The sequence below is a fragment of the Triturus cristatus genome, chromosome 1_2 (assembly GCF_964204655.1).
Source record: "Triturus cristatus chromosome 1_2, aTriCri1.1, whole genome shotgun sequence".
In the NCBI taxonomy this organism is placed as follows: Eukaryota; Metazoa; Chordata; class Amphibia; order Caudata; family Salamandridae; genus Triturus; species Triturus cristatus.
In genome coordinates, this window is record NC_140580.1 from 208,425,190 (window position 1) to 208,449,701 (window position 24,512).

Genomic DNA, 24,512 nt, shown 5'->3' on the forward strand with positions numbered 1-24,512 from the left:
GCAGAGGAAAGGTCGGGTCTGGACAATGTAGTTGAACATTCTTGGGAGTGGTATCTCTGCCTTGGAAGCATAGTCCTATGAGCACCAGCAAATGCTTCTGTTGCGAAGACTCTTCAAGTTCCGACAATGGGAGCCACTAAGCTCCACCCAGTGTGGTGTGAACATAGGCCTATCACCATCGTCTTGCCTTGTATTTTGAAAAACGTGACCAGAGACCTATCGTGGGCTCCCCTCACTCTGACAATCTCCATCTCGAACATCTAGGGCGAAAGGCAGATTCCCATGTCGGGGCACTACAGAGATTTTATCGCTCAAAGGGCAATAGACATTTTAAATCTTTGCTGGAGGTTTACGGCATGAAAATCCCATCCATTTTATCTTACGCCATGGAACATACACAAATTAAAACATGGCAATCAATAAAAGTAAAGGGAGGGATTAACCTTCGGAATCTGTTAAAAGTATCAGAAACAGTCCCCGTACAAGCTTTACGCCTTGAGCTCTCTCTAACGAGCATATTTGCTCAAGTCGTCTCCAATATTACAAGGTGGGCCTATAATCTCTTTCATGCAGTTCCAGGCACATTAAGATATATATTAAAATTGCTGACTTTAAGAGATGAAGCATCTTGTTACACCTTCAATAGGAACCTTTTCAAAACCCTTGAGGTGTCACAATGCACTGTTGCACTTTTGCAGACCTGGTCTCCAGCGCACCTGAAGCTCTTTTTAAAACATATGACGCCGAGAATAAGCTATGAAATGGACAAAGGATATTGTATCCAAATAAAGCATTACAAAACCTTTTCGGAAAACATAGTATTTAAAACCCTCGAATATTATCTACAGTTACAGTAAGAGCACAGTGTAAGGCGCTGTATCCTTCTTTTGCGATTGGGTATTCTTCCTTTAAAAACATATTCCGCCAGATGGGATGCCCCAAATAATCCTCTAGGCAAATGTGATTTGGGCAATGGCAGACCACAAGATCTGTACCATGTATTATTAATTTGTCCTAACCCGATATTGGTAGAGGCTCGGCGTCAATATATAAAGCCAATCCATTTAAGACATAACGCTATTTTAGCTCAAGATCTAATCATGGTGTGTAAGTCTCCCCCAAATGGATTTGTTTGTTATGAAAGTGCACAAATGTAATAGTTTTAACTATTGTATGTTGTTTGTGCGGACGACAAACTATTATTACTTGTCTTTTCTTATAAAGAGTTTTTAAAATGTTTTTAATACCATAATCTAACACTTTCTATTTTATGTACTCGTATTTGTTGACCTCAGTTGAGGTTTGAATCAAATAAAATTATTTGTCATTTGACTGGCTGCACAAAATCCATGCATCACAGTGGTCAGAGAATTAGCTGGATGAAAATATCAGCATTGTGGATCACATCCCATTTGCATACAAGGGTCACATCCCACTCTTCATATGCAGTACTTCACCCTCCAGGGCCTGAAACTGTTGCCTTTGTGATGCTAGCATTTATGAACCATGGGGTATTCATGTTTGAAGCACTCTGGAGACCTTTTCCTTAAACCAGAAGAAAGCCCTCATCCTCCAGAACAATTTATCAATCATTTAAATGTCTAGGCTGCAAAGAAATGGTTCAAGGGATATAGGTTTATTACATTTTGGTTGACCACCCGGTCATTTAGCTGGACTGAACCCCCGCTCCTAAATAGGCCCCTTGAGAGGGAATGTTTTGACCTTGACCAGGAATCACGTGATATCTGTACCAGAAGCAAAGGTAACCTGGGGCACTCATACATTCGTTCAAGGTTTGTAATAACTGTATTCCAAGTGTGAAATCAACGTGAATGTAAACAAAAACCATCATAAAGAGTGAAGTATTTTGATGAGGGGATCAGCAGCCGGTCCCCTAAAAGGTTAGTATCTCTTCAAGGCATCACAAGGCAACCTCCACCGACTCCACCTACCCGTTGCACTTTGGATAGCTCCATGCCTATTCATGTTCTTGAAACATCATAGGATAATACTGGCCAATATGTCCTCTGAAAGGGAATTGAGAACAGTACATTTTGTGCACAGTGAGTTGTAAAATGCACAGTGAACGCAAACCACGTAATGATCAAGAACCTTAGAACTGGGAGCTGTAGTATTTTATATTATTTCTTCTACTTTTTATTGTGTGACAATGTTAAGATGTTTAAAGTACTATAAAAGAAGAAATTTATTTTGAGAGGGATACCCCTGGCTAGATATACCATCATCCTTGTGCTTGAATTAAGAAGTTATCATGTATTATGTCTCAATCTACCCATCACCATGCAAGAGCTAGACGTTGAATCAAGGTCTATGTACAGCCTCAGCTTTGGGTCACAGACCCAGACTTAATACCATGGTCAGCTGGTAATACATGCAATCTCACATTTAAAATTGCTACTTAGTCCTTACTTCAAGGATCTAAAAAAAAAGTCTGACAGATGCACACAACCACAAGATTCTTTGTGAAATTCGAGGTTTTCAAGAGAAGGACAGCAGGTGATTTTCTGTCTGAAACCAGTGCAAGGTATTAAGAACATCATTAGGCTAACATTCAGTGTCCAGATATGCTAAATGCTGGTAGACAGTGAAAGAAAAGACATGATATAAAATTCACTTTACAAAAGCTTTCATAACATAACACGCAGCTGAAAAAACACAACTAAGTGCTTTAACAAAAATGTTTAAAAAAATCAGACACCAATATTCATGTGCTTGTTGTTTTTTAATTAAATAAGTCAAGTAAACTTTTGAAGGCATCTCAAGGTTCACAGTTCACGTCTATGCACCTTACATTCTGTGACAAAACAAAATGTGGACAAACAAATTAACAGCATTACAGCAAAACTAATTTTCTTCTGCAAACATTTAACAATCATGAAAACAAAGATTGAGCAGGACATCTGTCCGACCTACCGAGTTCTTTTACCAGAGGGTCATAATAAGAACATAAATCAAGGACGTAAAATGGCTTCAGATTGATGGCAGACATCATTAGCGACATCAAGGAGGCTTAACAATCAAGCCCAAAATACCCATAGAAGACATTTCCTATTGAATTGTTTGCATCTTAATTTGTCCATGAGTTTTTCAATATATAAAAAAAACACTGGGATTATCGAAGTTCTGACAAACAATGAAATATTTGTAACTATTGCTATTCACCAGAACACAATATTTTTCAATTACTTTGCTCTCCAAAATGACCTTTTCAGAGCCATCCCATTTCATAGCTTCCCATCCAATTGTCCCCAAAACAAAAAATCTGAAATGTTAGCATTATTGCTTTATGCTGTCCAAGTAGCCTTTGCTTAACATACTAACAAACTAGTAACAAGTTTCATAGCTCTCATCCTACCCAGATGCACAAGTGAATTGATGCTTTGAAGACAGTCTTTATTTTATTTTTAATTGTCCACAATTCTAAAGACAGGTTCGCTTGAGTTCTTTTCAGTTCAAGGAGCGATATCCAGCCACTTTTCCATTTTAAGCACACATCACTGTACATAGTGTTAGAATGGGTGACCATCTTGCAAATCACATTGGACAACATTAGCTATTTGCATGCTTACCATCTTTCCTGTAATGTTTCACTTTGAGCAAACACCTCCAGTTGATCCACAGGCCAGGGTTAAGTGTGAAAAGTCTGGTGATGCTTGGTGGGAAATCTTGTATAAAGTATGAAAATACATTTTCTGAGCTACCGCGTCACATACATTATTTTTCCTGCCAACATAAATTGACAGCAGTCATTAAATAAGCTTCCAGTAGTAGGAGATCCCACAGTGACTGGTTTCTGGTTACTAAAGGAAGAGGCACCTATATACTTAATAGCGACTTCCTTAACGAAAAACAGATGTCAGCTTTCAAAAAAATCCTTGTTTGTCATTTCATTTATCTTGATCCGCTAATTAGACCACAAAATGATCACACAAGGATAGAAGAAATGATTTTTGTTGGTATTGTGGTAATAGAATAATATTAGTAATTACAGCACCACTCCATGGCTTAGGACAAGAAATTGTATCCACACAGATGGTACCAGATTTACCCTAAATAATTCAACCATCCTCTGAAATATAAGGTGCATAGTTGAATGCCATTGCTTATCAAAAAACTAAATTTGCTGCAACTTGCCCTTAAATGAGAGAATGATAACTGGATACACATGAAGCTGTGTCAAAGGAAAGCTAAGACTTCAAAATGTCCTTGCTAACATGAGTAGGAGAAGAGCTATGGATATTTGAAAAAACACACAGAAACTATGTTCTATGACACCGAATCTAGTGCCCCATCAACTGCTACCATTCCCCCACCATTGCTCTTTGATTTTTTTGCATGTTTCCTTTTTGGTACAGCTCAGATTCCCTGCAAATAAAATACGCTTTTCTTTCTTCACTTTTCATAAAATAAATAAATAACTAAATTCACTTTGCAGTTAAAAATAATATCTCTCCATCCTGGCAACAAGTTTTAAAAACACCTTCATTGGTTAAACATAAAAATAAAAATATATTCATTTTCTTTAATTTATTTTTCAATTGTGTCCTTCCTATTAAAAAGCAACAAAATAAAAAACAGAATCCTTAAGAGATAAAATCGTCCCGTTGCACACAGGAGTGCTGGTTGGTGCTCGAAGAACAATCAGAAGTTTTTGAGTTGTAGTTTATATGCGGCAGATAGAATGCCCTTTTTATCAGGGCACCCTCCAAATTAAAACAACATTGGCTAACCTCTGTCCATTTGTAAATCCAGTGTCTGCAAGTTCAACCTTTTACAGGTCGTTGCCTTAACAAGGACTGGCTGACATTGTGGCTTTTTTCAGTGAGCATTGTTTTTAACATGACACAAGCCCTTATTTTGCTAAATGAACGACTGGGTGTGAGTGATGATTTATTTATATTTTTAGTATATTTCTTTTCTATAACTTGTGTAAGCATAACGATTATGAATCCGAAAAGGGCTTTCATGGCTCTCAAAATGGAAAATGCACCTCTACAATAAACAGGTGCTAATAAACAATAGAGGTCATTTAGATCGTGGAAGGGCAGCTGAACCCTAGCTCAATGGCAATTCACCTGCTTTGCCAAACACGCAAATAACCTAACTTATTTAAAGGTGTGGGGACCATTGATTGCTTATAAGGGGAACCTCTGCTGGTGGTCAATCAAAGGTTGCCTCCGGTCCACCACAAGAATCCCACATTTCATACTATTTAGGGAAATCCTTCTAATGTATATTTTTCCTGCTCTTTTTGCCAGTAGAAAAGAGCCAACTTGGTGGAAAGAGACCATTATTCCCTATTTTGCATTCAGCTTTTATAGTGCTCAAAGCTCCATCCAGAAATGTGAGTAAAAACTAGACACTGTTAGTAGACAAGCTGTTTACATCAAGCATACCTTCTGTGTAGAGCCATAATTGGATATTACTTATGCCACTCACAGCACAAACTACATGGTGCCGCATCCCATCAATACATTCATTCATGACCAGCCTATGAATATCCGTAAAGGGTAACCAGAGTTAACTATGAAACTTTCAAAGGTGCCCCGCATCACATTAAAATTGATACATCAATAATTAATGTAGTAATAGCGAACTATTTGTAGAGAGGTAATAAAAAATAAGGGTGTTTTTATTGTTTTTAATTTGCTCCAAGTTTTACACAACCTTGGGTCAGATGTACTAAGAACTGGTTTTAAAATATGGGTTGCAATTTGTGACCGGCATTTTTGCAATCAATGCGTTAGTTAGTTAGACGACCTATGCCCTAATAGGTCGTTTGTAAATTACGCGATTCCTAGTGGATCGCAATTCGACTTACCTCATGCATTTTAATGAGGTAGGTCACAAATTACGACCCAATAGGAATTGCAGCCATCACAGGGATGGTGGCCTTCTAAGGTCAGCAAAACCCCATGGCTGTGATTGCTTTTTAATAAAGCATTTTTTAAATGCAATTTGTTTTCCTTTAAGGAAAATGGGATGCATTTGGAGAAAAAAAATGAAAAGTGTAAGTTTCAATTTTTAAGAGTAGGCTATTTGGACCACTTCCTACTTCTAAAAATGTTTTTGACACCATTCAGGAATGGGGAGGGGCCCCTTGGAGACCCATTCCAGTTTGTGAATGGCTTACCACCTTCTTTCGGGAGGGGGTAAAAGATTAAAGCTTTGCAACCAAAATTCAGTTGGAAAACATTAATACATACCAATCTGATTCCGTATTTGGTCGGAAACCTAAACTGTGATTCAGTAATGTGTTAACGAAACACAGTTAGTTTTGTACATAGGAAAAGACTTTTTGATGATCACAAACTGCCCAGTTTTGCAAATCGGACCCTTAACGACCAAAAAAAGCTTTGTAATCTAGCCCCTTGTTCTTTTGCTGTGTCCATGATGCCATTCTCTATGGTAAATGCGTTATGTGAATGTCACAGTGACAAAGCAACATCTTTGATCAGTGAGAAATCAAAGAAAAAAGCTCAATAACTTAATTGTCATGTTAGAAAGGATGTGTGATATAAATCACAGGCAACTACTATACATCATTTGAATTGATCACCAAATTAACAGTTTGTCTATGATAGTAGAAGACGAGGATAAGCCCTCTATAAGTTGAAATACACCTGGCAAACTGTTACTATGTATGTAAAATAACATCTTCAGACCTTCCAAGACCCACCCCACAGATCTAAGTCAATGAGCATAATGCTTTGTCATTAACATCATGGAAACTCAACAGTCCCTGACATTTGGTTCATGTGGTATAAGATTTCGAATCTGGACACAGTCTGACAACAAACAGGTTAGCACATCCTATGCAATAGGGTCAGGCATTACTTATATTTACAGGTGCAGCTGGCCAGTGGCCTAATGTAAAATGATGGGGGACCCCTGCAGAATGTGATAAGGGCCCCCAGAGGCTCCCATATCCAACAGATATACATTGCCTTGGGCTAAGTGGGGGCACCCTTACGGCTTGGGGGCGCGGGCCTTGAAGGGTTGCAGGGGCTATAAGGGCCTGCATTATACCCCCGCAGATGGCACAGACAGCTATTGAAAATATGGCAGATGCTTGGATTTTGTGCAGTTGAAACTTTATTTAAAATACTGGAAAATGTGTTCCCTGAGGGATGGGCATTGCACACGGCTAACAGCGCACAGGAGTATGCTAATACAGATGAAGTATACATAGGAATCTACAACTTGCATAGCCTTTGAACATATTCCTTCTGATTTTGTAAAGATTAAATAATTCATAATTCTCTGCAAGTCATAGGTTTAAATATATGATGCATAGTTTTGCCACTTTTTTGTACATTAAGGCCTACGTCACAAATGTTTTCCTGAACTATGGATTTCTGGGTACAAACAGACTTTAGGTCATTTTTTTTTAACTGAAGGGTGATGGTTGTGCTTTGAGTGGTAAAAAAATAAGTACAAGTACTTATTGTTCACACTACTTTCTTGCTGCGTGGACGTACATATATTATCCCACAAAGTGAATTAGACCTGCTTAGCTAAAGCAGAAATAAGTGCAAGCACAAAGAGCTTATCGGTGCCTGCATTTAGAAAGTACTTTGTGATGATCTAATATGGATTGCTTTCAAACACTGCCTTGCAGACATTGTGATCAGCGCTAATTCAGGGGAAAGACTATCATGTACAACCACGCTTTACTGTCTACCAACCTCGGCATGACACTGACTGTTCCCATTATACACCGACATTTTTGTAAATATTTGTTTAATTTTGAGAAAAATTTAATGTAAAAGTATATGTTTTTTCCTGACTACTGTCAGAGGAGTATACCCCTGTACAAATAGTGATGGGAGGTATACCACACCCACAGTAAATCTGTGATGCTTTGGCTTCATCCACATTTGCTGTTTGGGTATTTAGTTTCAGCCACCGTGTGAAATTTAGAATTTATCCACACACATATACAATAATTGGTGCTTTAGTCCGATTCAAGACACAATCTGACATTGCTTTCAGTTGTTGAGGAGTTTTATCATTACCTTCAATTGTTTTCTAGGGTTTTTTTTTATCCCAGCACATGATTTGTAATCCAAGTGCTAGCTCAATTCACAATAACCCCAAATTGTATAATGCTTAATCGCACTCTGATTTGGTTAGCCAGGTTTAGTATCTGCAACAGTAGTTTATTGGGCCTAATCCCCACACACATTTGCCTCTACAGGCTTTAAAATGTTATATCTAACCCATCTTGGGTGTTCAGGATTTCAGAATAAATCATTACTACTCCAGGAAAGAGTGAGAACCCTTAATCTCCAGTCACAGTGTTTTTACATCAAAGTATGGTTAGATAGCAACAACCGTGAGCTACTCATTTATAGGGATGCTGGCCCCATCCACCCTAAAGTGGCATGCTTCATTATTAGGACTTCTCCTTACTCATGTGAGGATGTTCCATCACTTATAAGTTACACCTCTGGTTCTAGTGTGAGGTGGAACAGCCACCCTCTCAAAATGACCAAATGTCAGAAAGGGACACGGTACTGTGAAAGGATAAGTTAAACTTACTCATTGGCTAACCAAGCTACTCTATTCAAGTTGCTAGTAGGTAGAACAAGGGAACATTTCAAACATGAATATAGAGCAATGACCTTTATCATAAAAACACTCTGACTGGAGCTCTAGGGTTCTCATTCTATCCTGGGGTAGTGTTGTGTATGATGTTCTGTTACGGAACTCTTATTCCAGAGTAGTGGCGGCTGGTAACTTAACCGGGAGTGGGAGGGCGGCCACATATGCACACATAAACAATCACTTACTCCCATGTATTCACACACACACCCATTCATAACTCTCACTAACAAATACACATACTTTCATACATACACGCATGCACTATACAAAAACAAAAAAAAAGAATACCTTCATTGTAGCGAAGGAAGCCTCGGAGGTCCCTGGAGGGTTGGGACTGCTGTCTTCCCGCATAGGCTGACCCATGGTTAGCCAATGACAGAAGGCAGGAGTCCCTCACTCGTCACAGAGTGGGATGGGGTCAGTGAGATCGATGACCCCACACCACTCTGTGATGAGGTGTCACTGACTGACACTTGGCCCAGGACACTTCAGGGCTTAAAACTGAAGTACCCAGGTCCAAGGCAATCAGTGACGCTACCCCTTGTCATGAGTGGGAGGGCCTCAGGCACGTTTGCCAGGCTGAGGAGGTCACACCCACAGGGCTGTGAAATCCTCAGACTAGCAAAGTTCAGCTCAGACAGGAGCATGCGCATTTAGTGTATGTCTAGCTCCTGGCTGCCTGACTTGAACAAGAAGAGTGTCTGTCAGGCTGACCTTTGCTCAGGATGACAGGCATTCTTCTTGCTTGAAAAAAGGTGCAGGGCTGGGACCTTTACCCCATATGGACGGGCCGCTGCTGCTCCAGAAATTTGTCTTCTCTCTCTCCCCGTGAGTTATTTCTATTTAGGTTTTCACTTTGCCCACAGCTACAGGTTCATGCTGTAGGATTCCCCACAATTGACATGAGGATGCCCGTCATCCCAGATATCTACACGGATATTAGCATCACCCAATGTTGGCTGTTCATGCTTTTACGTCACCTGCGGTTTTTAACAGGATCCTTAGACTCACTACTCAATTATTATTAAGGCGTTTTAAAAAAACGATTACCATAGGATAATTGTGTATTCACCAGTCTTTCCAATATACATACCCTTCCTCATGGTTTTAATCTAGAAAAATACGATTCTATAACATACCTAATTTTACTGGACAGCAGCCAAAATAAACATGGCTGCAATTGTCCTTTGACATATATTGGTCCAATTCCTATTTTGTTAAAAGTTGGGAGATTAAATATATTACTCCTTTTTTGCTCATCTGATAAACTTTGCTCATCACATTCGTCTTATTTATACAGTGGAATTACTCATGAAGGCTGGATTTTCTCAACAGTTTCCCTTATCCCTTAGTTCCTAAGGGCACACATCTCACATCTTATAAATTAGCTCCTGCAACAGTGATATGAAGGTCTGTACGCTGTAACTGGGTGGCACAAAAAAATTCTGAAAGTGCTGCAACAAACACTACTTCTACATTCCTACAAAATAAATACCTAGATTAGACTGGACTGTTTTTAATGTGGGCTGCATAAGTAAATAGAAAGAGCTCCAGGCTGTGAAACATGTTTCTTCTAAGCTTGGGCAGTGAAAGCTATTGATAGTAATTACAACCTGATGTTCTGTCATGTTTAGTTCTACAATATATAAAAAGACTTATAAAAAAAACTTTTTCAAGGGCCGGATCCTTTTATTGATTTCTGCCACTTTGTTCCTATTCAAAAACAATATGCTCCTTGCTACTTGCTACTCCATGCTACTTGCATTTTCTAAGTATCATAGTCTGGGCGAGTTCACGCCCCCTCCAACCCTTTAACAAGTGTATACTTTTTCTGCTCCATCCAGCGATTCTGCAGACAAAAATAAGGCCCTGCATCAACCCTTCCCTGTGCACTGGGACCGGGCACGCTTCCAACCAGCACGTAAAATATTCGAAAAAATACGGAAAAATACATTTCCAGACTAAAAAGCGTTCTTTATCTATTTATAGACCTTTGTGACCCAGGAGACAGGACTGGGACTTGCGAATGCTTTATGGAGTGTTAGAATAACTTAGGAAAGGTAAATGGGGCCCTTTTAGTCGTACAGTTTATATTATTTACCTCATAAATAGCGTATTTTTTCAACGTATTCATTTGTGCTTTGTCTCCACAGCTGGCTTTGGTGTAACGAAGAAGCAAAAAATAAGAACAACCATGAGAAGAGAGCCATGTCAAAGTGGGAAAGATTGAAATCGCCAGGCATACCCGGAGTGTGGTTATTTTTTAAATAATTTGAATCCAGTCTGCTGTAGTTTTGTTTTTTCAAGTGCAATAGGATCACTGGCGTAAGCAGTCAATATTCGTCTTACATCCTACAATGCTCTCAAAACACCCCAAACAATCATGGAAATCAATGCTATTTCAAGAAAAAGAGGAGTGTTTGGCCCATCATAGAGCGACATACTGATGATCCAACTTCTGGAAACAATCAGGAAGTCATGATTCTGATAGAATTACCAGGTACTCGAGCACATTTATAAAAAATAAAGCCATCAAAAGAGTTCTGCATGAGCACAGCCACTCAGTAGCAATGTCCACCCCTTCTAGTCCACTCCGTGCTCTTGCTGAAAGATAAAGCTTGCCTGTTAGTTATTAGCGTGGGTCAAGGTTATAGGTTTCTGTGTGCAGCAGAATGTTTCTGATGTTGCTCCTCTATGACTAACAATTCTCTTTGGGTGTCTCTAGTGCAGCAACCTTCACTTACAATGGTGCATGTTGCTTGATCGGGACGATCAGCTTCTGGGGTAGGGGAAGGTTGAGGAGAACACCAAACAGTGATCCTGCCCAGCTTGCTCCTTATAGTCCGATTCGTTTTGGGGGTACAGATAGGGTCTCCTCTACTTCCGCAGGAGATCCCTGTAAAAGATGCCAGCATCGATTGTACAGCTACTGCGTTTGATTCTCATACCATGGAGTGCTGGGAAAGCATACAAATTTACAAGCATACAATAACTGGAAAATGCAGTGGCCTTTCTTAAGTCAGTGAGAGTTGTCTCAGCAAGCAGAGGCTGTTTTCCTTCTCATTTGGCTTCTCACCCCCTTCATCTACAAGACACTTGTAAAAGGTTTGTATTATATTTAGCAATTTCAACATAAATAGTTTAAATAAAGAGATTTACGTGACCCAGAAGTTCACCTTTTCCTTGAGCAAACTGATAGATCGGTTTGTGAGGGTCTCTGGGTCGTTGGCAAGCTTGTAGCCAAACAGGTTCATTGCAGGTTCACATACATTTTGGACCACCTGGGCCAATTTGAAGGGGATGTTGAATCGCCATTTCTCAAACTGTACTGAAGAGTTTTTCTGGGTAGAGTATATGCCGTTGCTGTCTGGGGAGGCCTGGGTATTCTTGATGATCCAGTCTTCCACCTCTGGAGTGAGAGTGATGCCTGCAAAGTTGTACATCTCCTTAGCCTTTTGCAATGGGTTCTTAGCAATGTCCTCATAGCGGATTAGCATATAGCGGCCCCGAAGCCAGGCTGGCTGTCTCAAGCCCAGTTCGGCAGACATTCGGATACTCTCACAGTTCCCTCTTAGCTTCTGAACCTCGTCCTCACGGATTGGTGCTGCCCCTTCCAGGGCCCACTTCTTCCAGGTTTCGTACTTGCCAGCAAAGGCCACCATACGAGAAGCAAGCACTGCTCTTGGGTCACGTACCAGCTGAATAATCCGCATGTCCAGCCTTGGATCTTCCACCAGGGACCGTAAAAACTCTAGCTGTCGAATACGTACTGCCTTAACTGCCACATGTTCCTTGCGCATGCAGGATTCCATGGCTAATGTCATGTTCAATGGTCCACACCTGCGGTTTTTGCAGTGGTATTTTTCAAAGACCCTTTTCACAAATGGTGTGCACACTGGATCTTCACAGAGGGACTTGCTAGAGGCTCGGCGGAACATGGAGGTGGTGATGTGATTTTCCGGAGAAGGTATAATGAAGTTTTCCAGAAGGTCCAAGTTACACAAGAGCAGTTGCTGCAGAACATCTCGATAGACGATTGCTGACCCAACAGCATTAGCCCCACCAGTATCAAAAGACACTGTTCTCTCTATGTGCCACAGAGGCTCAAAGAGATAAAATATGTTGCCCTGCTGGTTGAAAAACTCGCCTACAAACGAGGAGCCTGTACGTGTGGTAGCCATCAAAAGAATGTGTCTTCTGGGCCCCCTGGGAAGAGTCTTAGCAAATGGACGCTTGCCCCCAAACTGCAGAGTGACATTTTCCAGGCGTTGTCTCAACTGTGAAAAGGCAGAGTCCAGCTCATTAAGGGACAGAAGAGAACCATTTTCCATGTATACAAAGCTGGGGCTCGTGCTATTGGTATCCAGAAGGTTCTGCGAAGTCTGCTTAAGAGCCAACTTATCCGACACTCTGCAAATTTAAAGAGAAGCACTATTAATAGGAATTCATCAAATATACACATATGTGATTAACAAATCTAGACAGTATGCCTAAACTACATTGCAATAAAGTGCTCCATGGTACACAGTAGATACCTTACTCTGTCAACCACATCTCTTCCATTGTAGGAACAGCAGAATGTTGCGTAGTCTATTTAAAATAGTTTACCAGCTGATCCCGCATTGCCTAAAAGCACTTACCAAGCCTGCTTATAACTACCAAAGCAATTATGATTAATAATGTTCAGAAATTGATTGCCTTAGAGTGAAGAGTGTATTCCGACAAAAATATTAGAGAATTGGGTAAAACAACACTCAGCACGATTGTCACAGAATCTCAAACCGGTCCTCTATTCACATCACTACTTCGAATACAGAAGCCCTTGTTAAGGGGCCACGTGGCCACATTTTCACTGTACTCACTGAAATGTGAACTTCTAAAATTGTGTACGTATATTGTCTAACCGTGAATGGTCTGTTTTAAAATGTAGGGAGTACACGTGTTATTATTGAAACTGTCCCTGCATAAAGCATTCTAAAAATTCGTCAAGGTGACATGCAGCACAGTACAAAGAAAGTAAATTATAAAATCTCCATCTCAGTTGTCATTTTTCAATTGTCTGCAAAGTATTTATCAGCTCTGTTTCGATTCAATGCCCAAGTAATTTTGTTAAAGGAAGAGACCACACCAGAGTGCCACACAAGGTGGTATCTAGGTATGGAGAAATGTTTAAAATGAGTGAATTTTCACAAGACAAAATGTCGGTTTCCCTTTGGTCTTAAAAAAAATAATGAGCAGCTAAACAGAGTAAAGCATCAAAGTGTGGCTTGCTGTGCCCATAGGGTAAAAGGTTTACCTAAATACACCCACATGTCAGAGTGGGACCTTTGGTGCTTGTAGACATCTACACGTGGGTGTAGATCAGGAAAATGCCTCTGTCCAAACTGGAACATTGTGTTGCTGATATGTAATCACAAAGGTTTCCTTTGGACAACACTATGCAACCAACCATATATATTGCCTGAAAAGAGTCTTCAACGTTGTCACTCAATCACAGCCATTCCATTCAGAATAGGAGAATATATCTGTATAACCAAGTCTACTATTAGGTGCAAGACTAATGACAGAAAGTTAAAATAATTTTATTCCTCATAAAACACCCAAATCTACACAATTAATGACAGTGTCATAAGATATAAAAAACATTACAAATTCCATAAATTTCATTAAAAAAACACAATACAAAATATCAGACAACATAAATTTAAAATATGAGCGAGAGTACAGAAAATAGACCGAAGACTTTGTCTTAAACTGATCATATCCATAATACTTGTTTCTCAAAAACTGAGACTGGGTGCTGTACTCTATTAGCACTCGAAGGTCTCAGTGATAATACGGATTGTGGTCCTAGCAATTCAGGCGTCAACGCGTTTCGATGGAAGAATTATAATGCCACCTTTATCAAGACAAACGTTTTATGACTCTCTCAAACTGATAAAAACAGGAACACTTAAAAATCACCTCGTTTACCATAAAGGTTTGAGGGGATATGAATATATCTTGAGCACCAGATAATTAGTATGTCTGGGCTTCAGGGGCAAACACCTCCTTTTGTCAGCATTGCCAGTCCGTAAATTGACTAGAGGATGTATCTTTCGCAGATCTCCAACTCCCACAAAGCAAAAAAAAAATGTTTAGGATCTGGGGCTAAACAGTTCGGGAATCCTGTCGGTAGCAGAAGCAGAAGCTATATTCCGTGCAGAATTTTGGTGCTATGAACGTGAGGATTATAGCTTCTGCTACCGACAGGATTCCTGAACTGTTTAGCCCCAGATCCTAAAAGTTTTTTTTTTGATTTGGCGGAGTTGGTGATCTGAGAAAGATACATCCTCTAGTCAATTTATGGACTGGCAATGCTGACAACAGGAGGTGTTTGCCCCTGAAGCCCAGACATACTAATAATCTGGTGCTCAAGATATATTCATATCCCCTCAAACCTTTATGGTAAACGATGTGATTTTTAATTGTTGCTGTTTTTATCAGTTTGAGAAAGTCATAAAACGTTTGTCTTGATAAAGGTGGCATTATAATTCTTCCATCGAAACGCGTCGACTCCTGATTTGCTAGGACCACAATCCGTATTATCACTGAGACCTTCGAGTGCTAATAGAGTACAGCACCCAGTCTCAGGTTTGAGAAACAAGTATTACAGATGTGATCAGTTTAAGACAAAGTTTTCGGTCTATTTTCTGTACTCTCGCTCATATTTTAAATTTATGTTGTCTGATATTTTGTATTGTGTTTTTTTAATGAAATTTATGGAATTTGTAATGTTTTTTATATCTTATGACACAGTGTCATTAATTGTGTAGTTTTATGATGAATAAAATTATTGTAACTTTCTGTTATTAGTCTTGCACTTAATAGTAGCCTTGGGTATACAGATATATTCTCCTATTCTGAATGCAATGGATGTGATTGAGTGACAAAGTTGAAGACTCTTTTCAGGCAATATATATGGTTGGTTGCATAGTGTTGCCAGAGGAAACCTTTGTGATTACATATTTGTATAGTACCCTATTCTTTTGGCTTAAGGGGTTCCTCTCAGTTTTTATAATAAACATTGTGTTGCTACCACATGCCCGAGAGATGGCACTGAACACCCTACCAGAGTAATGTGCTTTCAAACCCGGCAAACTGTATTTGCAAATGAAGGAGAGGAGGTAATGAAAGACTGACAAACACATTTAGGTGATCCTAAAGTTGGCCTATGTAATGTTGATGGCACATCCAGTAAGTAAACTATCCCTAGATATAGTGGAGTCTGGTAGATGCTTGTGAATAGCAACTTAGGGCATTTTTTATGCTGTGTTACAAGCAATTTGTGTGGGAAAATGTCTACCTTTTGTATGATCACATAGCACTTCACAAACGTTTAACCCCATGATTATCATAATTCTAGGAGCCTCTAATGTTTGACAGGCAAGGACCCACACACTTTGATTCAGTTGGTGGGAAGGTTGCATTAGATACCAGGTTTCCAGGGCCCTTTATTCAGAGAAATGCCAAGTAGGTCACATTTAAATTGAAGAAAACCTATGTATGAGGATTAAATGATGTTATCCACTTCACCATGTCTTACTTTGAGATGATGTTGTTTTCCTTCTCTATGATAACAAGTGCCACAACAAACACCAAGAAAATGGCATATTTGCTCTTCATGCGCAGGTTCCGCAGCAGATCGTGGAGGTCCATATTTAGGTTCTGTTCCTTGTCCATGGAGAGAGAGAGGGAGCGAGACCAAAGTTTTGGTAGACTGGTTAGAGAAACCCCCCTCTCTCCCCTCCTCCTGGATCCGTTCGCAGTCTATCCAGCACCGATGCACTCCCTGGAGATCAAGAAGGCATTGTCCCGGTCTTGCTTCCTCCTCACCTACAAAGAGGGATAAAGAAATTAAAATTCGCGTTGGTGAAATTAAAGAATGGATGTGTTGCATAAGCAGTCACTATAGATGAAATGTCAAGGAACAATATGTTGTTACTGGAGACTGAAAGGTTCAAGTAAATACTAACACCAACAAGCCACCTACAGATTACCACACAGAACATTTGTTAGCAACGTAAAAGGCATAAAATAAAAAGCACACTTAAAATATGGGTTATTAGCATTAAAAACCTTTGCTACATCCAGAATATTTGCCACATGCTGGGAAGACGTCTGCATATTGAGAATGTGAGATATTTTATCTATGTCCTTTATTGCAGTGGCGGCTCCTCGAGGGAGTGCTGCGGGGCGGTGAGGTGGGCGGGGGAGGAGCATGGTGGGGGGTAGAAAACGCCAGCATACGGCCAAACAGAGTTAAGTAAATAAATACAACAATTTACATTGCGCGCGCTGCATCGCCGAGTTGGTGTTGCAGCGCGCGCAATGTAAATTGTTTTATTTATTTATTTACTTAACTCCATTCGGCAGTATGCCAGAGTTTAGTAACCGCCGCCCCACAGCACTCCCTCGAGGAGCCGCCATTGAGTGTAGGATGGGTTTCGGGAAACAAGTGTCCGCTTTATAGGTTAGTGAGCAGGTGTACATTAATCACGCTACAATTTGAAGATACAAAGTAAGAGATTTAGATACTTGCAAAATACAACTAAGCCATGTATTGATATAGTCAAACAACAAACAGGAAGTTGTGCAATTACACTTCACAGAACTCAAAGCAGAAGGAGAATCTCTGCCAGTGGTGATTCCATTCCATCTGTTTGGCTCTCACACAGAAGGGCTAAGATTCTTTGACCTCTATAATTTTCAATGATCCACCATAGAATGCAGTTGTGTTGGAGTGTAAAATGGCAATTCATACTGTTTACTTGGGTGATAATAAAAATATCTTATTTATATAGACGGTTATGACAACAAGTTTTCAGATTGGAAGTCCTGCAGTCAGCGATGTGACTAAGTAGACAACTCAATGTTAATTGTTTCCTTAGACTCAGAAGCATTGAACGGCAGGAGGAGTCCCCAAGATTTCAACCAGAGATACAGTCTCAGAGACAATTGTTTAACCAGCTCAAACATTTTACTAGTTTGAAATCGCATATACACTGGCAAAAAAATAAAGTGAAAAGAAATAAAAACCTAGGATTGAATCTATAAACAAACTTTATTTAAAAGAAAGGGTCAGGGCTATAAGAAAGCTGCCACAGTTCCTAACCCATCTTTTATCTTACCAGAAATGATTCATTTCATTACAAGCGCTCTCCAGATGATTGACCAGACATAATGACAATTTCAGAATTCTTTAAAAAAACGTTTTTGATAGGAGGTCCTATATAGGTGCTCGATTATCTGCAGTTGATATACAGCTGTGTGACAAGTATTCTCTGCACTGTATTGAGCCATCTGAATGCTCCTTTTTCAGGATCCTTAATAACTCCCTCTAAATCTACATTTTTATGGAATGATTTATGTCTACCCCCAAGACATGCTCGTGCATCAAAGCATGTGTTTCATTTGTTATTTTAATTATAAATACTTCTCTGTTTTGAGATGTGTTTGATACCTCTCCAAAGTTGTCGAAACTGACCCACTGCATTAAAAAACATACTATGATAGTCGAATCTCTAGTGTTCCCTAAACGGCAAAAGTGAATGAGGTTAGTCTGACTGTTCAGAGCAGCAGCACATTTTTCAAGATGTGATATTCCACTGGTGCGCACAAACATGGTGACATATGTATGTGCATGCGTCACAACGCATGTGCGTGCCAGCAGATTGATGTGGGTGCCAATTGCTATAATTTTTTATTTAACAATTCAAGATGATGGTTCCATTTGGATCACTAAATGGAAAAAAATACAGACGTTTTAGCACAAAAGCTCAAATAAACAAGGGTACTAGAGCCTGAAATGCGATGGCTTCGGGTACTTTGACATGAGGTTGTTTCTAAGGAACTTGTACGTATTATTTACATTTCAACATCAAAATAGTTTGTATAGCAAACGATATAAACAAGAAGAGAGCTCGCATCAGGAGTAACAAGCATTGATCGCTATCAAAGTGAATGACGTGCGGCCGAGTGGTGCTAATGACCCGTGAAAGACCGATGGCGGCTGCGCGCGAGCACGTTCGCTTGAACGCAAGCGCTAGGCCAGCCAGCAGCACTTTGAAAACTCACCTACTAAATGTCTCTCCGAGCCAGCGCATGCGCTGGGCTCAGCGAGATCTAAAAAAAAAAAAGAAGACAACAAGGTCGGGGAAACTGAGGAGCAAATGGGAGGAGTGGGTAGGGTGAGGAGAGGAAAATCATTGCACAAGGGAGACAGCAACACAGGGGGTGGGGGGGAATCGCACATGGAGAGAAGAACACAGAGCGTAGGAGGCTAGGGACAGAAGACCATGAAGTGCGTTAAGCAGGAAAGAAAAGCACACAAAGAGCTTGAAAAGCACACAAAGCTCGGAGCAACAGCACAAATAGTTTAGAGCAACAAGAGGGCAGTGAAGAAGTACACAAGAGAGAAACGCGAAGCATGAGGTAATGAGCTTTTGGGGGAGCACGTGGGGAGAAGAGAAAGATGGAAAACACCCAAACTCTTATGCAGTGCTTAACTGTAAAGAAAATAGTTCTCTAAAAGTGAGCAGTGGAAGGATAGGAAAAATAGTAGTCAGCCAATCCGAGAGATGGTAAAGAAACTATGCTACATTGGATAGACAAACACAAGCTGAGCAAGCTGAGACAAGGAAAGTCATTGTATAAGAAGCAAACATTTGAGAGGGACAAAAAAGCCAACCAATGGTAAGCAATTGGTGGGATGTAAGCCCCTGTAAATTCTCGGTAACCCCATAGGTCTTTTGCAACCAGAGTGTTGTGCTGTGTGGTAGGCATGACATAATAAGGAGTGGAATACTGAGACCACTACAGTATGCATGAATATTAACCTACCTCTGGTTACATCAACTGTTTGCAATCCATATTCAAACATAAATCCTTTGCTTTCATAAAATCCAGATGTTAATCCTGTCACACATGACATCTAATCGGTCTAAAGCTTTTTGGACTGTAAGTGTGACATTTCAAGGATACAAAAACTGTCAAGTTCTGCCTGGATGACATTTCAACAAACTAAAAAGAGCTGCATTTCTCGAAGTGGAGGAAGACACCAGAAATATCCAACATCCAACCAGTGAATCTCTGTTTTTTGCTGAGGTCAAATAGCCAAATTCCGACATATCCTGAAAACTATATATTGTCAGTAATAATATTGGTATATTAATTTCAGCGCCTGCTATATAGCTGATTATATCACTATCAATAGCAGTATTGCACATCAACCTCTCTTGACCTGGATTTTAGACATCTAATGTATTGCTGTTTCCTCTACAGCCCTGAATTTGAACTTTGAGTAAAATATGTCGGAAATGATTGACCCGATATTAACATTATCAGCAGACAATTATGACATATACTGAACGTATTCTGAAGTTTTGGGGAACAATCAGAGGAAATAATTACTTTAAAACTCTCCCTCTACCATAAGTGCAGCCGGCAACACACACATTGAAAATTAATGTAGAGTTACTGGCACACCTTTCCCCAAATGTTGGTAATGGTGAACAAGGAAAACAAAAGGTCAATATCACAACAACCTGAAATTTTTTCCTTCCTGAGCTACTACCAGGAGAATTACTTAGCAAGTACAGAGGCTCTCCATTAAAACCAGTTTAGTGTTCAAATGCTCCATCGAAACCGCCACCTTCCCCAATGACTGGAAACACGTTAAGATCAACCCCCTGCTGAAAAAGCCATCCGCCGTCCCGACAGACCTCAAGAACTTCGGACCATTCTCCCTTCTCCCCTTTTCAGCCAAGGTCATCGAGAAGGCCATCAACGTCTAACTCTCCGAGTTCATCGAAGAGAACCTCTTCTTGGATATCTCTCAATTCGACTTCCGAAGTAACCACACCACCGAGACCACAATCCTTGCCACCTCCAATGACATTCACTCCCTCCTCAACCCACAGCCCTCATCCTACTGGATCTCTTGGCCACCTGCGATACTGTCTACTCCCCCATCCTAACCATAAGACTCCGCGATGCCAGCATCCGCGATAAGGCCCTGGACGAGATCCACTCCTTCCTTACCAGCCAAACACAGTGAGTCAGACTACCTCCATTCATCTCAGTACCTACAGAGATCAGCTGCTAAGTGCCGCAGGGCTCCTTCCTGAGACCCACCCTCTTCAATGTCTACATGGCCCCCTTGCAGCCATCGTCGGACACCACGGACTCAACACCATCTCCTACGCCGACGACACCCAGCTGATCCCCTTCCTCACCAATGAACTCACAGCTGCCAGAAGCAACTTTCACAGCGGGATGAAGGCCGTTGCCACCTAGATGAAAGATAGCTGCCTCAAGCTCAACTCAGACAAGACCAAAATACTCATCCTGAGACCCGCCCCCTCAGCCTGGGACGACTCCTGGTGACTCACTGCACTGGGAACTCCCTACCCCCCCCCCACGGACCACACAGGTAACCTTGGCTTCCTACTGGACTCCTCACTCACAATGAACTGCCATATCAACACTGTAAACCACATCCTGCTTCCACACGCTACACCTGCTTCGAAAGACATTCAGATGAAACCCCACAGAATCCAGAAAGAGGGTCACCCACGCACTCATCACCAGCAGACTTGACTACGGCAAAACACTCTACACCGGCGCCACCCAGAAACAGCTCAGGAAACTACAGTACATTCAAAATGCCCCAGCCAGACTGGTCCTCAACGTCCCCCATCTCAGCCACATCACTCAACACCTCTGACAACTCCACTGGCTCCCAGTCAGTAAGAGAATCACCTTCAAACTCCTCACACATACATACAAAGCTCTCCACGAGGCAGGACCAGTATATCTGAACCACTGCCTCTCATTCCACGTACCCACCAGACGACTTCGATCCACCCAACTTGCCCTGGCCACCATTCCATGGATTCACAAGACCAGAACCGGAGGAAGATCCTTCTCCTTCCTCACCGCCAAGACCAGGAACACCCTGCCCCTCCACCTCAGGCAATCCCCGTTGCTTACCCACTTCAGGAAGGATCTCAAGACCTGGCTCTTTGACTGAACCTCCAGTATCAGAAGGATCAGCAGCACCCCCCCCCCCGCTAAGCTGAGACCCTCAACGTTGAGTAGCCGCACTATACAAACTCCTGACTGACTGATTGATTAATGCCATATGTGTAGGCACTGTAACTCCGTTATGACTCCCAAAATGTCATAAGCCAATCCTCTTTGTGTAATCTTTGCTAACTCTTATTACCTTTTCAGCAATGCATGGATTAGCCATTTTGTTTTGGGAAGTGTTGCAAAGGTGCTAAAAAAGTATTTTGTGATTTTCTTAATGAACTGTTCTGCTTACTGCTGCGTTTTTTTTCTCTATTCAGACAGGAGGACATGGATAACCGACATCTGTATGTGCACATAGATGTTGATACAGGTGCAAGTAAATGGGAACAGTGAATATAACATTTACAATGGGGAAAGAACAATGGATAAGGACACAAACATGGTTACAGAAAAATAAAGAGACAAACTAAGACACTGACAAAATAGCAATGGGAAGTGCATGAGTAAAGGCAAGTGGTCATTGGGAGAACTCAAAATGTAAGGATACTGGGTTAAGGACTTGGAGCTACAGTACCAACACAATAATACAATTACACAACAGTAGGATACGGACAACCTAGACAAGGGAAATGGTAATGGAAACAGGGGCATAGACACATACATTAACACACTGAAACAAGATCACTGAGACAAATATAATTGGGTCAAGAACAAAGAGGCAGCTCCTCCGCTACGGCGGAGGAGCAACGCCCCACTGCTCTTAGAGCAGTGAAAAAGGAAAAAATCAAATGATAATAACAACATTATTATCATTTTATTTTTTGTTGCTGTGGAGCTGTGTTAGGGCATGGCTGGTGGCTCAGGGAGGAGGAGTGGTTTGTGCACACTAAGAGTGCATGAATGCTTGGCCCACCGTCTGGGCCTGGCCAAAGAGTCACGCGCACTTTGCATGTTCCCCACCAGGCTGTAATACACAGCCTCGTGGGGAACATGCACAGGCTCCCTGTCCCCATCTGAGAGCTGATCCATAGTGCTCAGGCCAATCACAACACTGCATTGCAGCATTGTGATTGGCTTAGGGGAGCCTGTTTGCTCCCTTCTTCTTCTGGACTGGAGTCAGGACAACAAGAGAAGCAGAGAGGATGAGGAGAGACAGCGGAAAAGGAATTTTTCACTCCCGCACCCCTGTTCCCTACCAGATGCCATTGCAAGAACACTCAGAAAAGGACTGGAAAGTAGACACTAAGACACAGGCTACCGTGCCAGTGGAACACCGGCTTTGGAGCACATCCCAGGGGACTCAAAAAGTGAGCCCAGTCATGGAGGCACAGAAACAGGAACACTAGTCCAAGTGTTATGGTGACATGAACAAAAGCACATGGTTCTGAAATAAGGACATGTGAACATGACAATGGGCATGGCTGCAGGGACACAGGAAAAGCAGCAAAGGTACAACTATAAAGGGAGACAAGTACTGGAAAACCACTACTAGGACATAGAGACTGGGATAAGGACATTGGATAATGATGGTGTAAATATACGGGCACGAAGACACAAACAAAAGTAAAAAGGGACAAAGACTGTGGGACTAGGACAAAGAAGCAGGCCAGAGTTTCATCCAAAGCACCCTCTGGGTGAGCAAACTTGAGTTGTATGTATGTCACTGCCTGCCTCCAGACTAACTAATAGCTAGAAGCAACAATTTTGTGAACATTACACTGATTTATGCTGTTGGTTACACACTCAATTACGTCAGCACTACTGCACATGTTACCCTTTTTTGCTGTTCTGCAGCGTATGTATCTCTGCTTCTTCAGACAGACTAGCCAAGTACCTGACCCAAGTCCCTGAGAAGATTTTATTTTACTAGAACTACCACCAGCATGTGGCTGATGTGTGCAAGCGAAGGTAGATGTGGTTTAATATAGCCATTTGTAAAATCTTTTGGCTGTTATAATCGTTGTCTTTTTCTTTAGCTTTACGATCTTTCAAGCTTTTGGGTAAGTAGCAGGGCAGGTCCTCAAGTCCGAATAGTGTAATTACTTTACTACTATTCAACTTCCGGACCGATGTATTTCGTGCTTATGAGTGTGCTCAGATGGCATGGATGTGGTGTAATAATTTTGTAGATGTCAACTAAAATCTTGGTGCTGTGTTGTCTACAAGTGCTGAGTGCTGTTGTATGTGGTTCTTGTTGTCAGAGAGGTTGTTGCATGGGCTGTTTGGACTAGGATTTTGATTGTCTCTTAGGGCTAGGGTTTCCCATTCATCTTAGGAATGAGGCCTTTGGATTTGATTGGTTCTTAGGGCTTGGGCTGTGATTGCTTAATAGGGCAATGTCTCCCATTGGCTCTAGAGTTTAGGGTTAGGGTTCTGATTAGTTAGGGTTCCATTGGCCAATCGGGCAATTTTAATCAGAGGGCTCGGTGAGTCTCAGCCTGGGCATTGAGGCTAAGGGCAGACAGAACAAGGGCAGTTTCCTGTTTGGGGTGGGCAGAGAGGACAAGGGTAGTTGCCTGTTTGGGCAGGGAGGAAAGGACAAGGGATATTGCAGTTTGGGCCTGTTTGGGTCGGGCCTAGGGCAAGATATGCTGCCCAAATTTCCCTTACGAGCTACCACCATAAGCCCTCCACATCCGCCAACATCCAAACATAATATCAGCAAAGGCATTCTACTCATGCACCACAAACAAACCTCATACAGATTTCAATGTGTATTGAACCATCACAAAATTCACAAACCACACCTACACACAATTCTACCCCAACTACAAAACTATGGCACCAGCAGGCTCACATAAAACACA

General features: G+C 41.2%; 1 protein-coding gene across 3 annotated transcripts in view; it reads right to left on the minus strand.

Moving 5' to 3' along the window:
* Window positions 1-2,724: 2,724 nt before the first annotated feature.
* The window catches only part of CHST3 (carbohydrate sulfotransferase 3), a 345,814-nt gene continuing 324,026 nt past the window's right edge, over window positions 2,725-24,512 (minus strand). For all 3 annotated transcript variants that reach the window (XM_085603469.1, XM_085603470.1, XM_085603472.1), the window contains 2 exons: window positions 16,217-16,506; window positions 2,725-13,041 (listed from right to left, as the gene is read on the minus strand). In XM_085603469.1, coding sequence (XP_085459595.1) covers window positions 11,787-13,041; window positions 16,217-16,353 — 1,392 coding nt within the window. In that variant the 5' untranslated portion in view covers window positions 16,354-16,506 and the 3' untranslated portion in view covers window positions 2,725-11,786. The remainder of the gene's footprint in view (window positions 13,042-16,216; window positions 16,507-24,512) is intronic.